Source organism: Chelon labrosus (genome assembly GCF_963514085.1).
Source record: "Chelon labrosus genome assembly, chromosome: 22".
Classification (NCBI taxonomy): domain Eukaryota; kingdom Metazoa; phylum Chordata; class Actinopteri; order Mugiliformes; family Mugilidae; genus Chelon; species Chelon labrosus.
Window position 1 is genome coordinate 10,205,254 of NC_140355.1, and position 14,164 is coordinate 10,219,417.

At 40.6% G+C, this 14,164-nt stretch overlaps 2 protein-coding genes across 3 annotated transcripts; both read left to right on the top strand.

The window, feature by feature from the left end:
- The first annotated feature begins 1,562 nt into the window (after nt 1–1,562).
- adora2ab (adenosine A2a receptor b) lies at nt 1,563–10,254 on the top strand. 2 transcript variants are annotated; one of them, XM_084572135.1, is made up of 5 exons: nt 1,563–1,812; nt 5,334–5,856; nt 5,969–6,100; nt 7,184–7,287; nt 7,742–10,254. In XM_084572135.1, the coding sequence occupies exons 2-5, from the start codon at nt 5,657–5,659 to the stop codon at nt 8,719–8,721; spliced, it is 1,416 nt and encodes a 471-aa protein (XP_084428261.1). In that variant the 5' UTR covers nt 1,563–1,812; nt 5,334–5,656; the 3' UTR covers nt 8,722–10,254. The 2 variants fall into 2 exon arrangements, with proteins under 2 accessions (XP_084428261.1, XP_084428260.1); XM_084572134.1 differs by lacking the exon at nt 1,563–1,812 and having other exon boundaries at nt 5,087–5,856.
- A 265-nt stretch (nt 10,255–10,519) lies between these two features.
- Nucleotides 10,520–13,693, top strand: snrpd3l (small nuclear ribonucleoprotein D3 polypeptide, like). The gene is made up of 4 exons (XM_084571797.1): nt 10,520–10,661; nt 11,389–11,530; nt 12,163–12,355; nt 13,465–13,693. The coding sequence occupies exons 2-4, from the start codon at nt 11,405–11,407 to the stop codon at nt 13,527–13,529; spliced, it is 384 nt and encodes a 127-aa protein (XP_084427923.1). The 5' UTR covers nt 10,520–10,661; nt 11,389–11,404; the 3' UTR covers nt 13,530–13,693.
- Nucleotides 13,694–14,164: the final 471 nt, after the last annotated feature.

Below are 14,164 nucleotides of genomic sequence, written 5' to 3' on the forward strand. Positions count from 1 at the left end.
CAAAAAAGTGTGTGCACCCCTGGGTTAGAGGATGTATTATGTCAATGAATGAGTCAAAGAAACAGAGAACAGACCAAAATAAAATTCAGTAAAATAAATAAATGAACTACATATACACTCGCCAGTTCATTAGGTACATCACCTGTCACCTCAGCTGCCAGATCTCCAACCCAGGTCAGCGCCACTCCACTTACCCCTGGCCTCCCAACCTTCCACTTTCAGCCTGCTTCCCTTCAGCTTGCCTTCACCTTGCTTGCCTGCCACAACCAACCATCACTCTCATCCTCATCTTAACCTACCAATAATAAATATCACTTTTCACCACAAACCTATGAATTTGTCTTTGGTATCTTGGTCTCTTTTGCATTGCCTCGTGACAAATGCATTGTTTTTTAAAGATAAAGTCCAGACCTAATATATCGGATTCCGCAAATATCATAAAGTATATGCAAACAGTGGCACCAGGCTGATGTATTTTACATAACACATAAGCTTAGAGGACAGTATGATGCAATGCCATACAAAACATCTGCATGCAGCTCCTTTCTGTATATACACAGTTAACAATCCTATTTGACTGCATAGATTAACCTTAATCTACCCTAACCCCTCACCCAGACATTACCCATTAAATTGCGCACACAAAGACAGCCCTCGGTGAGTTCAGAGGGTTCATCCGTTCGCTTAATTCAGTTAAATGGTGGACGTTGACATACTGTATCTGTGTAGATTGCGGTCCCCACAACAAGACTAATAGCCCGACCGCAGAGAGAGAGACAGAGAGAGAGAGAGAGAGAGAGAGAGAGAGAGAAAGGTGGTAAAAGCCTGCGACCGCGCGTTTTCCTGTAGCGTCGGTGCGCACCTTGAAACTTCTCCTGGCGCACCGAACATGAGCAGCACGAGGGTTCTCCTCTTTATCTTTTCGGCTCAGTTTATCATTTCACCACATTCAGACTAAGGTTTGTCCCGTTACACTTTGATGTAGTCTGCCAGCAGAGCGGAGTGATCATCTGAAGGCGTTGATTCGGTGGAGAGGCAGATTTAATTTTTTATTTTTATTTTTTTTTCCACGCACCACGCAACCGATAAGGTGAGAACAAATTTTGTTTCCCGCCCGTCCAAACTGTGTCTTAAACATGTTTGTTTGATAATACTAGTACGCTTGTACAATATGAATAGGAAGAGATTAACAGGTGCTCTGTGGAGGAGTTTTTTTCTGCATGAAAGCACGCTTCACTGCGGTTCGGCTACTGAAACTTTCAGAGATGCAGAACTGTAGAGTTTTTATGCCAACTAATGAACTTATGAAATAGATAATTTACTGGGCTTAACATCCTTAAGAAAAGCTAATACACAATATCTGCTATGTGATTATTGTTGTTTTTCACTGTTTGTGGCACTGATGAGATGAAACTTGCACTGACCCCTGTTCTGGAGTAATTTTCCATCATTGCCTCAGGTCATGTTTATGTTTTACCAGGCTACTCTTCTCTGTTTTTCACAGCATGATGTCAGCACTTCCCTCATTACTTACGCACAGGGCCTTTCTACAATAGTAACACAGTTACTTCTCTTTTTGTTTTCCGCTGGCTTTGGTGGAGCTGAGCTGGTACATTGATTGACAAGACAGTGACAGATCCTTTCCAGCAGGATGTGCCTTTTCTTATCACTTCCTCCAAGGCTGCGGTGGGCGCATACTGCACATATAGACAGTGGTATTTTTTTGCCAGAGTACATCCAACTGGAAGAAGGTTAAGAAAGCTCACCAGGGCAGCTTATATTACAGCCTTTAAACTTGGAGGGAAATGCAATGTAAGTCCTTTTTTTTCCTTCTCCACTAGAACTGTTTATTTGTCTGAAATTGTTGCAGCTTTATGAGGTCTGCAGCTGTAGTTTTCCAAACCCACCGGAATGGGATAAACCCAAGTTTTTAAATTCCTTTGGCCTCTGAGAAACATTCACTAGCACAACAATAGGTGGGACTTTGGTCTAATGTGCTGCCTGTTGGGATTATTGCTGGTCCAGATACGTGGATTGTGGTGTGGACCGCAGAGGTACGAGGGTAGGGTATGAAATGTGGACCCTAAAATGTCTGAAAACCTCCAACAATGTAAAATGCCTGAAAGGGAATCTAATCACTGTTCGCTTTTTTTTTTTTCAAGTATATTTTCAGCGTTTGGCTTTTGTTTTTACATTTCCACGTTAAAGACACTAACATGCAGTTTTAAAAGCTTTCTTCTCTTGCTGCAGCTCCATGGTCTGTAAGGTTAGGAAAATGATTTTAGAAGTGTAGAACTAAAATAAAATAATTCCCCAGACGCCTTCAAACCAATATTTAAATCAAATTCACTCATTTTAATATTTCACTCTCCATTGCCAGTATCACGATCTGAATCTCCCCATGACTAAATCTAACTATAGATCATATCTTACAGCTGCTATGATGTAGTTTCAACCACTTTAACTTCTGAGTTGAATGGATGGTGACAAGCTGACAGCAGCTCAGATAAGAATGAAATTATTTGACATTCAGCGGATGTGGCTGTCAGAGCTCCAGCAGCAGGAGAAAGTCAGTGATCATCGTCATGATAAGAGATAACGATGACTAATCGGCCAGCTTTCCCAGTAATTTGGATCAGATCTTTTGCGACCACATACCCCTTTCCTTGTCAGAGAATAATTTGTTTGCCCTGGCTTCAGTCTTATTGCATCAAATCTGACCCAGCACACAGACCTTGGCAGAAACTGCGTCATATTCACCGTCATCACTTTGTGGTCGGTAACTTCCAACATTAGCTCGTGTCTGTTGCCTTCTGTTCCTCCACTGACAGTAGATGAAAGCAAGTTTAAAGTATAAAGAATATTTCATTGTCAGGATTAAAATTCTACCTCACTAAATTTAAGCTGATATTAGTGATATTATGGCCTAACGCGTGCTGTATTTCTGAGGTAAGCATTACGACAGTCAGACACATTTTATTGTCCAGTTTAGGATCATATCATTTGAAATAAAATCATTCATACCGCATTAAAGTGCCATGTCGCGGCTTTTTAAATACCAAAGGGCTTTTTTATTGTATGAAGATTTTCAATCTGACTGAGATAAGGTGACTGACTCAGCTGATGACTTTCCACCTGAAAGGCTCTTTGGTCGCTATGGCTCTATATTTAGGATTGTTTTGGTGCATTTGGTTGAACATGAGCACTCAGGATGCTCCTGTATACCTTTGCATGTGTCCTTTCATTTTTACCTTTGCTCGATAGTGTGCCGGTTTTACTGCCAGGGGTTACAAAATGACCACCATGTTGACAGATACGTTTTTCCCGTTCCTTTTTCCATTATTTTGAGAGAAGGTCAAACAAAACTTTGTTCCACAACTCTACTTCCTTTTTTTGAGTTTTTTTTTTTTTTTTAAACCACAACCTGGTCTTTCATGTTTCCCGTGCTTCAGAGGACTTTGGATCTTGTGGTAAATCCTAAAGAAATTTTGGTAATGAATTGTCCTCTTTATTCTTGCAGAGGGAACTAGGTTGGATAATGTTATCTTCATCAGTTGCACAGCCACTTATTTACTCCTCACACTGAGAGACAACTCCACCCTCAGTCAGCTCCCAATCACTCGTTTCTGAGACAAGTGGGTTTTCTTTTGTGCATGTACTGACGTTGAAATGGTACTTAACTGCATGATACTGACACTGAACAGCACATATTAAACATGTGACATGGCATGCTGATGTAGTAAACTCATTCATTCATTCATCTTCTGCAACTGCTTGTCCTCTGGAGGGTCGCGGGGGGGTTGGAGCCTATCCCAGCTCTCATCAGGCGAGGGGTACAACCTGGACAGGTCGCCAGTCTATTGCGGGGCTAACACAGAGAGACAGAAAACCATTCACTTTTAATTAAATTTCATTATTGTTTTTTAACCGTTGAATAAAACTTAAAGACTTAAAGTTTAAAAGAAGAGAAAGAGAGTCTGTTATTTTTTATTTTACCACAAGTGCTCACAAAAAAATGGTTTAGTCAAGATCAAAAGGATCCTTTAAAGCTGCAGTGCAAACCTGTTGTATTCAGCTGGAATTGAGAGTAATAATAGAACCTGTGTCGACAGGACATAGGACATATCCCTATAGTCCTTCAGTACCTCCTCTTCTTTCAGCGCTCTCCAATGAAAAAAAAAAAACAGCACACCAATGGTAATCTGTGTTTGTCCACACCATTGATCAGTGATATTTCTAGGCTCTAGTCCTTCTTCTGAACGAGATTCTTTTCATCCGGAGCTTCAGAAATTCCTCATATTCTGTTTTATTCTTCCTGACCTCCAGAGACTGTGACCTCATGGAGACTTAGTTACATTAGTAACTCCGGTTTCTCTGCCATACTCCTCCTAGTTGCTGTAGGCCACTCTTTGCCACCGGTGCACCACCACTGGAATGTCACCACAGACAACTAAACTTTAATATTTAGTGAGATACAGAGAAATTTACATGGTGACGACTATCGTTATTATTCACGCGTGAAGTCGTTTGGCAACAGTCAGTTCATATCGACAATGGGGACAGCTACTACCACACATAACCTCCTGTAAAATCGTTGTTGAATTGAAAAGTTGAATTGTTATATTTTGTGCCGAGATTATCTAAATAACATTTGAATGACTGTGCCAGATTGCTGTTTACTCCTCCAGTATTCGTTATAAACTAGTTTACATACTTAACAGATATAAAACGTATCAGTGTCCTCATCAGCTCTTTGCCAGTAAATGACATAAGCTTGCTGACTTGTACCAGTCTTGATCACCACTACAGATAATGACTCACAACAGAACAGTTTACCAGATTAACTCTGGTAACACTACTTCTCAGCGTCTGCAATGTCTTATTTAAATTCAAAGCGGACCTGTGCACAAATTTAATTCAACAACTTCACTGCTTTCATGTAGCTCAGAGTTTCTTCCCATTATTTCTAACTACTGTGCTGTTTTATCCCAGTAAACATACTAACATGGTTCTTGTAGTAAATCTTAATCTGTTAACTGTATAGAGGAATTTAGCACGATACCCTGAAAAGTTTTTAAAAGTTTTGTATTGTGTAATTATCAGTGATTTTAGAGAAAAGCACGTAGGTGCCGGGAATGAAAAGAGGTGGGGTTTTGGGAAACTTTTTCCTGAAATAAAAGGTCCATTGTTGGACTGTCTGCTTTGGCCCTGTGTGGTAAACAAACAGTACACCTGTCATCCAGAGATAGATGGCTTTTCTGACCTGCAATCTGTTTACACAGGTTAATACCACTGAGACTGAGTCCACTCTTTTTCTCTCTCTCTCCCTCCAGATCACCGTTCTTAATTTTGTGGACACGCGTCTCGGATGCTCCCTCTTTTATGTTTTGCTGCCATCTGTGACAAAGTGTACTCATCTGGAAAGACTAAGATCATCGCACAGTCAAAGAGGAACAATAACAGACTGATAGAGCAGCTGTGGCGGTAAACGGTGAGAGTGAAGACATCACAAGCGTGATGCTTGTGGTGGGAACTTCCTGCCTCCTGTGACACACCATGAGGTTTTGGCAGGCAGGTATTTTGTCTAAAAACATGTGAAGCAACTGAGTGTGTGGGATGAAAGCACAAAGAAAATATAAAAGAGGAAAAAACAACCATGTTGAAGCCCAGCCTGGGGGTCTATATTGGCCTGGAGATTGTGATTGCCTGCCTATCTGTGGCTGGGAACATCCTGGTCTGCTGGTCCGTCTGCCTCAACTCCAACCTGCAGAGCATCACCAACCTCTTTGTGGTGTCACTGGCAGTCGCTGATATCGCCGTGGGGCTGCTGGCGATCCCTTTTGCAATCACTATTAGGTATCATTTCCCTGTTATTAACTTTTGAAGATTTGACACAGCTTTATGTCATTCTTTCCTGTTTGATGCAATATCTTTCCTTTTTAATCTGCCATGTGTTCTTGCGTTTTAGCACTGGTTTCTGTGCCAACTTCTACGGCTGCCTGTTCATCGCTTGCTTCGTCCTCGTGCTCACTCAGAGCTCCATCTTCAGCCTGCTGGCTATTGCCGTGGACCGCTACATCGCTATCAAGAACCCACTGAGGTAAGACAGCAAAACGTTATTGATTCTTTGCAATAATCTTCAGGGAGACAAAGAAAAAGTAAAAAATGCGTTTTAGCAACGTTGGTTTTCTGTTGGATGTGAACTGTTGCCTCTTGCACCGTATGAAACTAAACTTGTGGCTTTACCATGACCTATGACTATTGCACACTGTGAACATAATGCTCCTTTTGCATGTGACATTCAAGCCTGCAGAAACAGAGTGAATTATCGAGAGAATTTATTCAATTAAGGCTAATCGTGCTGTGCTGTCGGAGGGATAAAAACGTGCTTTGCCTCTTTGCATTGGTGAAAATAAATGCTGTTGGTGTTTTAACACACCATTGACTCACACTGGTCCACCCACTGTTGTTTACAGCTGCGTTCCTTCCACGTGCCATGCAAGGCTATTGCATCTAGTAAGCCATAGCAGGTGACACATTTGCATAAGCAGTTGCATAACGGCTTCAGTGTGTGTCTGTGCGCTTACGGCAGCGTGGTGCCACAATGCTGGCACTAAAGACTAGCTAATAATTCATCAGAGTTTTAAGGGGGCTTAATATAGCTCCACGTGAGATCTCAGCCAAAACCTCAGGGACGGTTCCAAGTCAGTTTACGTGAGGGGGTGAAACCAAAAATACTGGCTACGCCTAGTCACTCAGCACCACAAGGCACACTATACAAAACAATAGACTGTTACAAGTGCTTGCAGAGTTATAAAGTGTCACAAAACAGGATGCCATGCTTCACCTTCTAACATGAAGGAACAACAAAACTGATTGCCATGCCTCTAAAATTGTTGTTTTAACAGATTTTAAATATAACAGAATGGAATATAAAAATCTGTAACACTTTAGGTGGAGCATCTTTAATCATCAGTAATCACAGGTAATCAGATAACTGTATATGCTTTTTATAGTTAGATAGGTAGATAGATGTTGCCAGACACCACAGGACACCCTCAGACAGCCCACGTTCATTCACTGAACTGTTTTGGAGGCGCAGAGGAGACCTACACAGTATTAGGAAGGTAGTCATAATGTTTTGCCTGATTGGTGTATTGTTTTGTTCTGTCCAATCTTTCAGGTACAGCAGTCTGGTGACAGGGCAGAGGGCAAAGGGAATCATCGCATTATGCTGGATTCTGTCAGTAGGCATCGGCCTGACTCCAATGCTTGGCTGGAACACAGGTAAATGCACATGTATGCATTTAGCTCATTCAAAAAACTGAAAAACATAACGTCTATTATATCGTCCATAGGTTTCCCAGGAAATGGTTCAATACCCAGACATGTTCCATTCCAGACAGTCTGAATTTTGGAAAATGGAGCGAATAAGTTGTTAATCAAGTGTATTCAAACTCGTCTTACAAAGCTACACTCTTTTAAATGTCTGCGCTTCCTATAATGTTCGGTTGTAAAATTCTATTTAGATAAAGGCAAAAAAATCTGAAATACGGTTGCGGAGAAATGTAGAATTGCATCAGTTTAGTTTGAACCTCCCATTCTCTACATCTGTCTATTTTGCTCTGGCCTCAGTTAGACTAAGTGGTTCTTACTCATACTGAGAACATTTTTGAAGAGTTAAACCGATGGCTCCCAGACAATTCATTCAATGGTTGACATTATTACCTCTCTTGCACAGGTTGGAATTCCAACACCACTATCGCCCAAAGTCAGAGCTGCACTGAAGGAATGACCCAGTGCTTGTTTGAGAGAGTGGTTCCCTTGGACTACATGGTATATTTCAATTTCTTTGGCTGTGTGCTCATTCCCCTGGTGGTCATGCTGGTCATCTATGTCCACATCTTCATGGCCGCAAGACGGCAGCTCCGACTGATGACCCTCAAAGTGGCGCATGCACCTGCTCCCGGGCAGAAAACCCCGTCTTCGGGCACATCTCGTTCCATTCTGCAGAAGGAAGTTCACGCTGCTAAGTCACTGGCCATCATCGTGGGTTTATTTGCTTTATGCTGGCTTCCTCTGCATATCATCAATTGTTTCAACCACCTTTGTAAGGGCTGTGACCGCCCACACATCTGGGTGATGAACATTTCCATCATCCTCTCGCATGCTAACTCTGTTGTGAACCCCTTCATCTATGCCTACCGCATTCGGGAGTTCAGGCAGACCTTTCGGAGGATCCTGTACCAGCACATCTTGGGAAAGAGGGACGGACGAGGGTTTGGTGCTGGGATTTCTGATGGCAGATCCACTGGAAGTGACAGTATCATTCGGACATCTTCCCATACAAGTAAAGATAGGTCATCATCTGGCACAGTGGCCAACAGCTACGTCCTGGACTCCTATCCTGACCGAACTAGACCAAAAGCTAGTGATGAAGTCTCCTGCCACTGGACGTCAAATTTAGATGTCGCGCCAAGCAGCCGCACACCCAATGGTCAGCAAATAAAGAGCAGCACCGCACCAGCAGCTCAGCAGCCGCCATGCATCATGGCATTTCCTGAACAGGATGCAACAGATTCAGATACATATCTTGAGGGCACAACAAATGCTTTGGAGGAGACAGAAAGGGGAAGTGGCATTGCGTTTGTGAACGTTCACGCTCTCTCCCTAAACCACACTGACTGCGCCGACTCCAAAATACTTACAGAGATTTCTTGACAAAGACATTTAAATACACACATAACATTGTGCAAACACAAGGATATCTGAGCAAACCAACACAAACAGCAAATGTGTTTCCTTTATTTCTGAAGCCATATTTTTCCAGACGATATTTTTGCCTTTCTGTCTGAGTTGGTTCAGATGCACAAGAAAACAATTTGACAAAAGCCTACTTATATTAACACGCTGTGCCCGATATCCAAGATATATCTTCTTTTTTTAGGTGGTATGTGATCAAATAATTTGCATATTAGAATATAATACAGTGATGCTTTAATATATTGTTCTGTATCGAGCTGCATTTTCTAATGTTGCATCAGGTAATATTTTGTGATCATCTGTAATGTTTTTACCCACTGGAGTTTAAAGTTCTAAATACTACTTTTAACAGTTTTACTATGAAGCCAACTACAACCCAGGCCCTGTTCTGCTAGTGATGACACATTCATACACTGTATAAGACAGGCTGAAGTTGTTCTGCTGAGATGTAACCTCTGGTCTAAATGTGATTGTCCTCTCCGAAAGCTGGAGGAAAATAATGAAGCAGAAGGCTTGCATCATCTCCCGTGTAAAGCTCTATTAAAAACGTAATTTCTCAAAGTGCTGCATAGCTACATCACACTTGATGTTGCTAGCTTGATCTGTGATGTGATAACTGCCAGGCAACACATCTCCGTTGCCGGTTCAGCAGCTGTATGACATGTGAATCAAAGGCACCGATGCACTGTAGGCCAGTGACCAGCCATCCAAAACAAAGAGCTTGTTTGATCTATTCAAATATCGCTCCATATGCCTGTAATGTCACTACTTTCAGAGTCAGCCTTGCACACATAAACAGCATGAAAATCACACACACGTAATGAGCGCACACACGGCCGCAGACTACTCAGCAAGAGGTGTTTACAGAGTAGCCTGGCTGCTGACGCCAGTCAATGAGCCTAATGCAATGGAAATCAAATGAAGGTTCATTTGATGGTGTCTTTTATTATCCCATTATGCTTTCTCTTTCCTCGTTAAAAAGCCCTTCCAATGTGGGAAAGACATGCATTAAGCAACCTTTGTGTGCTTTAAAGCGATCCCAGAGACATGTCTCCAGGAATAAACATACATGGGTATGTATCTGACTCGTGCTATTGTTTATTATACTTTGTGGTCATGTAGAGGGGTATTAAAATTGATGAAACCATTTCCCTTTAATGCTTTGTTGTTTTGTGTGTGTATGCATGTGTGTGTGCGGGCACGTGTTGTTTTGATAAGCACAGGATGAGTAGTATGAAAATTCTGTGGTCACGGATGATTCAAAGTAAAGAAAACGGTGTGTTCTGGTGTCATGATGTGCCAGTCCAACCAGTAAGGAGCTATATAGCATGTCATATATTCATAGGAAGCATTAAACTGGCATACACGTTTTTTGTGTGCCCATATACAGAACAGACAAATTAACAAAGCCTACATGATGTATGTCTTTTATTAAATCGATTTTACAGCCTATGCACATTTATACTTTTCTTACTAAAATTACAGTTATATATACACTATATGTGAGCATATGTTTGTTTCATAAACGTTTATGTTGAATTATACAGTACTCTCTGAGTAGTCTTCTGGGCTGCATTTGTTGTGGGTACTGCTTATCAGGTATTTTTTCATATTTTTTATTGATATACAGCTGTTATATTGACTAGTTTGCGAACAATTACAGTGAAACCGTCAAGAAAGTAAAGCTTTTAAGAAATCGGGGATCCTACAGCTCAAAAATACAGACCCCACGATGCACCGCGGCACGCCACAGGAAGCACTCCGTCGAAGCAGCGCGGCATTGTGGGTAGGCGGAAAAAGGCTCAAAAAGGAACGCGAAAGCGTCAAACGCACGTTGCAGACTCCCACAAAAAGAAACGATCATAACAAAGAAAGAAGGTTTCAAGACAGGAGTAAAGGTAAAAATAAATCTCACTCAATTAGACACGATAGCATTTATACTTGTATAACCAGTGTTTGGTGTTTGGCTTTGTAACGTGAATAAGATCATTCATTCAGGTGCCATCATGGCTCCGTCTATTTGCTGAACTCAAAAGTTTCTACTTCAATAAAGAGGCGGATGTTAATGAGCAAATGTCTATCTAAATTACGCTAGGGTTTAGTTTGTAGCACGTACAGTGCATTATTGTTTAATATCTCAGGCTTTTACTCATGTGAAAACAAGGTTTCATGTCTGTATATTAGCCTAGCTAGCTAATGTAGCAAATTTAGCTAGCGCCTTGGGTCTCTGTTTCTATTAAGAAATTACATTTCATGAAGAATCCCAAACAAACTGCTCAACTCAATGCAAAATACTGAACAAGTATTGGGTTATCGTTACATGGAGGGGGATTTAGTATTTAAGGAAGTAACATAATACCACAGGATGTACATTTGAGGATAGAAAACATGGATTGCTAGATCATAATATCTATAATTGATATAGTTGTTAATTTCATTGGGAATGTAAGTAATATCAGAACTATATACATGGAGAAATTATGTAACTATGATATGGTGAGGAAAGGATGGCAACCAAACTGTTTTGTCTTTTGTAGAACATAGAGACAAGATGGGTCCTGCACAGGACTGCATAATTTACTGTGGCACATTGTAACATTTCTAACAAAATGTTTTATGTTCCAGGAAGACGATTTGAAACATGTCGATCGGCGTGCCAATCAAGGTGCTGCATGAGGCAGAGGGACACATTGTGACTTGTGAGACAAACACTGGAGAAGTATACAGGGGCAAGCTGATTGAAGCGGAGGACAACATGAACTGCCAGGTTGGTTTCTTCTTAATGTACATGACGGAAGCCTGATTAATGCACAGGTGTATGATGCTATTTTGTTTTTCTTTTCCTTTACTTTTGGGAATGGAATTAACCGCTAATAAATCAGTGTTTTTTTCAGTTATGTGTGTTGTGTGTGATTATTTGAAACTGTTTTATTCAGTTTGTGTTGTGAACTCTCAGGTAAATGCCCATAAAAGTGATGATTTACGGCAATAGAAAAAAAAAACATCTGTAAAGAATTACTAATTACATTCTTTAGATATACATGGAAAAATATGTGACTGGCATCATCACTGCCATTTTGTTTGCTTAGGAGGAAGCTGTACAGATGCTTTTATACAGTTGAGTATTTTTTGAACAAAACGTACAAGTAGAGATAATGGTGTTTTGACCTGTAGTTGGTACAAGGTCTTCAAACTCCCCCATTTGGTGGTGAGTTTCATTACACAGGAGTTGTCAGCACTTATAAAGTGTATTGGCATCCCAGTCAGGACTTATAGGAAGAAAAATATCTGCAGACTTGTGGCCTTGATTTTAGTATTCTAAATGTTCACTTGACTAAAACACTGACAATAAGGTATTTCATCTGATTTTAACTGGTTGTGTATTTTCTGTCCACACAGATGTCCAATATCACAGTGACTTATCGTGATGGCCGGGTGGCCCAGCTGGAGCAGGTCTACATCCGTGGCAGCAAAATCCGCTTTCTGATCCTACCTGATATGTTAAAAAATGCTCCGATGTTAAAGAGTATGAAGAACAAGAACCAGGGATCCGGAGCAGGAAGGGGCAAGGCTGCTATTCTCAAAGCACAAGGTGAGTGGGGAACTTGTGGGCCCATGGACGGTGAGGCCATCTTAACCTCATCACCATCTCGGTTGATGAGGTTAAGAAAATTCTGAAATTTGGCGTTTAATCACTTTATTGCAGAGAATCTGCATTATAAACAGGTTCTGATTTACATCATGGGAAAAAACTTCTAATGCATATATCCCACTGTGACATAAAAGTGTTCCACAATTACTGCTCTACTTTTGTGTGCATTGCATTCAGTCCTGTCATAAGGCACTTATTCCAAATTTTGCCTTCTATTTTAAGATGTTCCAAACATTTTGTCAACTGGGATCTCGTCTCAATCTCTTGACCAAGTTGAGACAAAAGCAAAAATGCCATTTCGTAGAGATATTGTATCGCACTGATGTTGTGCTTATGTTTATCTGCCTCTGGCTTGTTCTTTTTTTTAATTTATTTTTTTTTTTAGATCATATGGTTAGTAAAATTAGTAAACCAAAAGTGGTGGATGTTTCGAGTTTCCATCCTGGGCTTTTGATTTTTGGTTTAATCATCATGGCTTCAGGAGGCTCCAACATCAGCTTTCTTTCTTTTTCTTTTTTTTTTAACCAACATGCATTAGGTTAGAGGCGTTCTTTGTGAGATTTGTCTTTGCTTTGAAGTATCCCATTATAATTCTGCATGCATGAATGTGCATATTGATTCAGTTCATTACTGGAAATGATTTATGGGATATATTCCTGTAACATCTAACGCATACGGGTGAGACTCGATGCCAAAAGTCCATTTCCAACGACTCCTCAGTCATTTTATTGCCGTTACTGTAAATGTTGGATCAATTTCCACCAACTCTAAACACAAGGGCTTCTGGTTTGCGAAGTTCACTCGACCATGTATTGGAGTTGAATACACAGAGTTGTCCTTATCTCTTTTCTTTTTTTCTCTAACTCTCTATGTACAGCAGTGTAAAATATATAAAAGAAAGTATACAGATATTATTTTTTTTTTTTCTATATTTTTAGAAAATGAAACCCCAGTTGCGACTTCTGTATAATAACTTCTCCTGCCCAGCGAAACTCTCTGCCTCTCTGCTTGATGTGTCTAAAATGTGCTTTCTGTTTTATTTTCTGCAGTGGCTGCAAGAGGACGAGGCCGTGGTGGAATCGGAAGAGGCAACATCTTCCAGAAGAGACGATAACTGCTGCAGCTCTGTTGAGATTGTTGCATTGTATAGTCTTTTTGTCTTATTTTTAATTTCGTCTTCTTTGGATTGGACATCTTGGATATTGTTTGCAACGTAACACTTTGCAGTTTGCTTTGATTTCATTTTGTTTTTTATTAAAATAAACATGTTTCAATTTTTCCAGTCGTCTGTTTTATTCAAATGGCCCATACAGCATTCATACTGATTGCACGTGGTGTATTTCTTGCATTTAAATAAAGCGGGGGTAATGAATGAAGAGTTTAGGATGTGAGAGTAACATTCTGTATTAAAGTGTTCTAGTCCTCTCCTGTTCAACCAGTTGAGCTATGTAGCAGGTGCCCCATAAGTTGAGACTAAAGTGGTATAGTTTCATGTCCAGCCTGCATCTTTTGTTGCATGTAGTTCCCTTTTGCCTGAATTTTGAGCATTTCCTGTTCATCTGAAGACCAAAACATAACTTTCAAGAGAGCAATATAGTTAAACCATGACATCCTGAGCAGTGGTTTTAATACTGAGGTCTGAAAAATACCTTAAAATAGAGGCTAAACAAATGAGATGCTGAACTTGAATTATTTTTGGGAGTTGCTTAAGTGGAAGCTAACTTTCTCACAGTAACACGCTTGAGATAG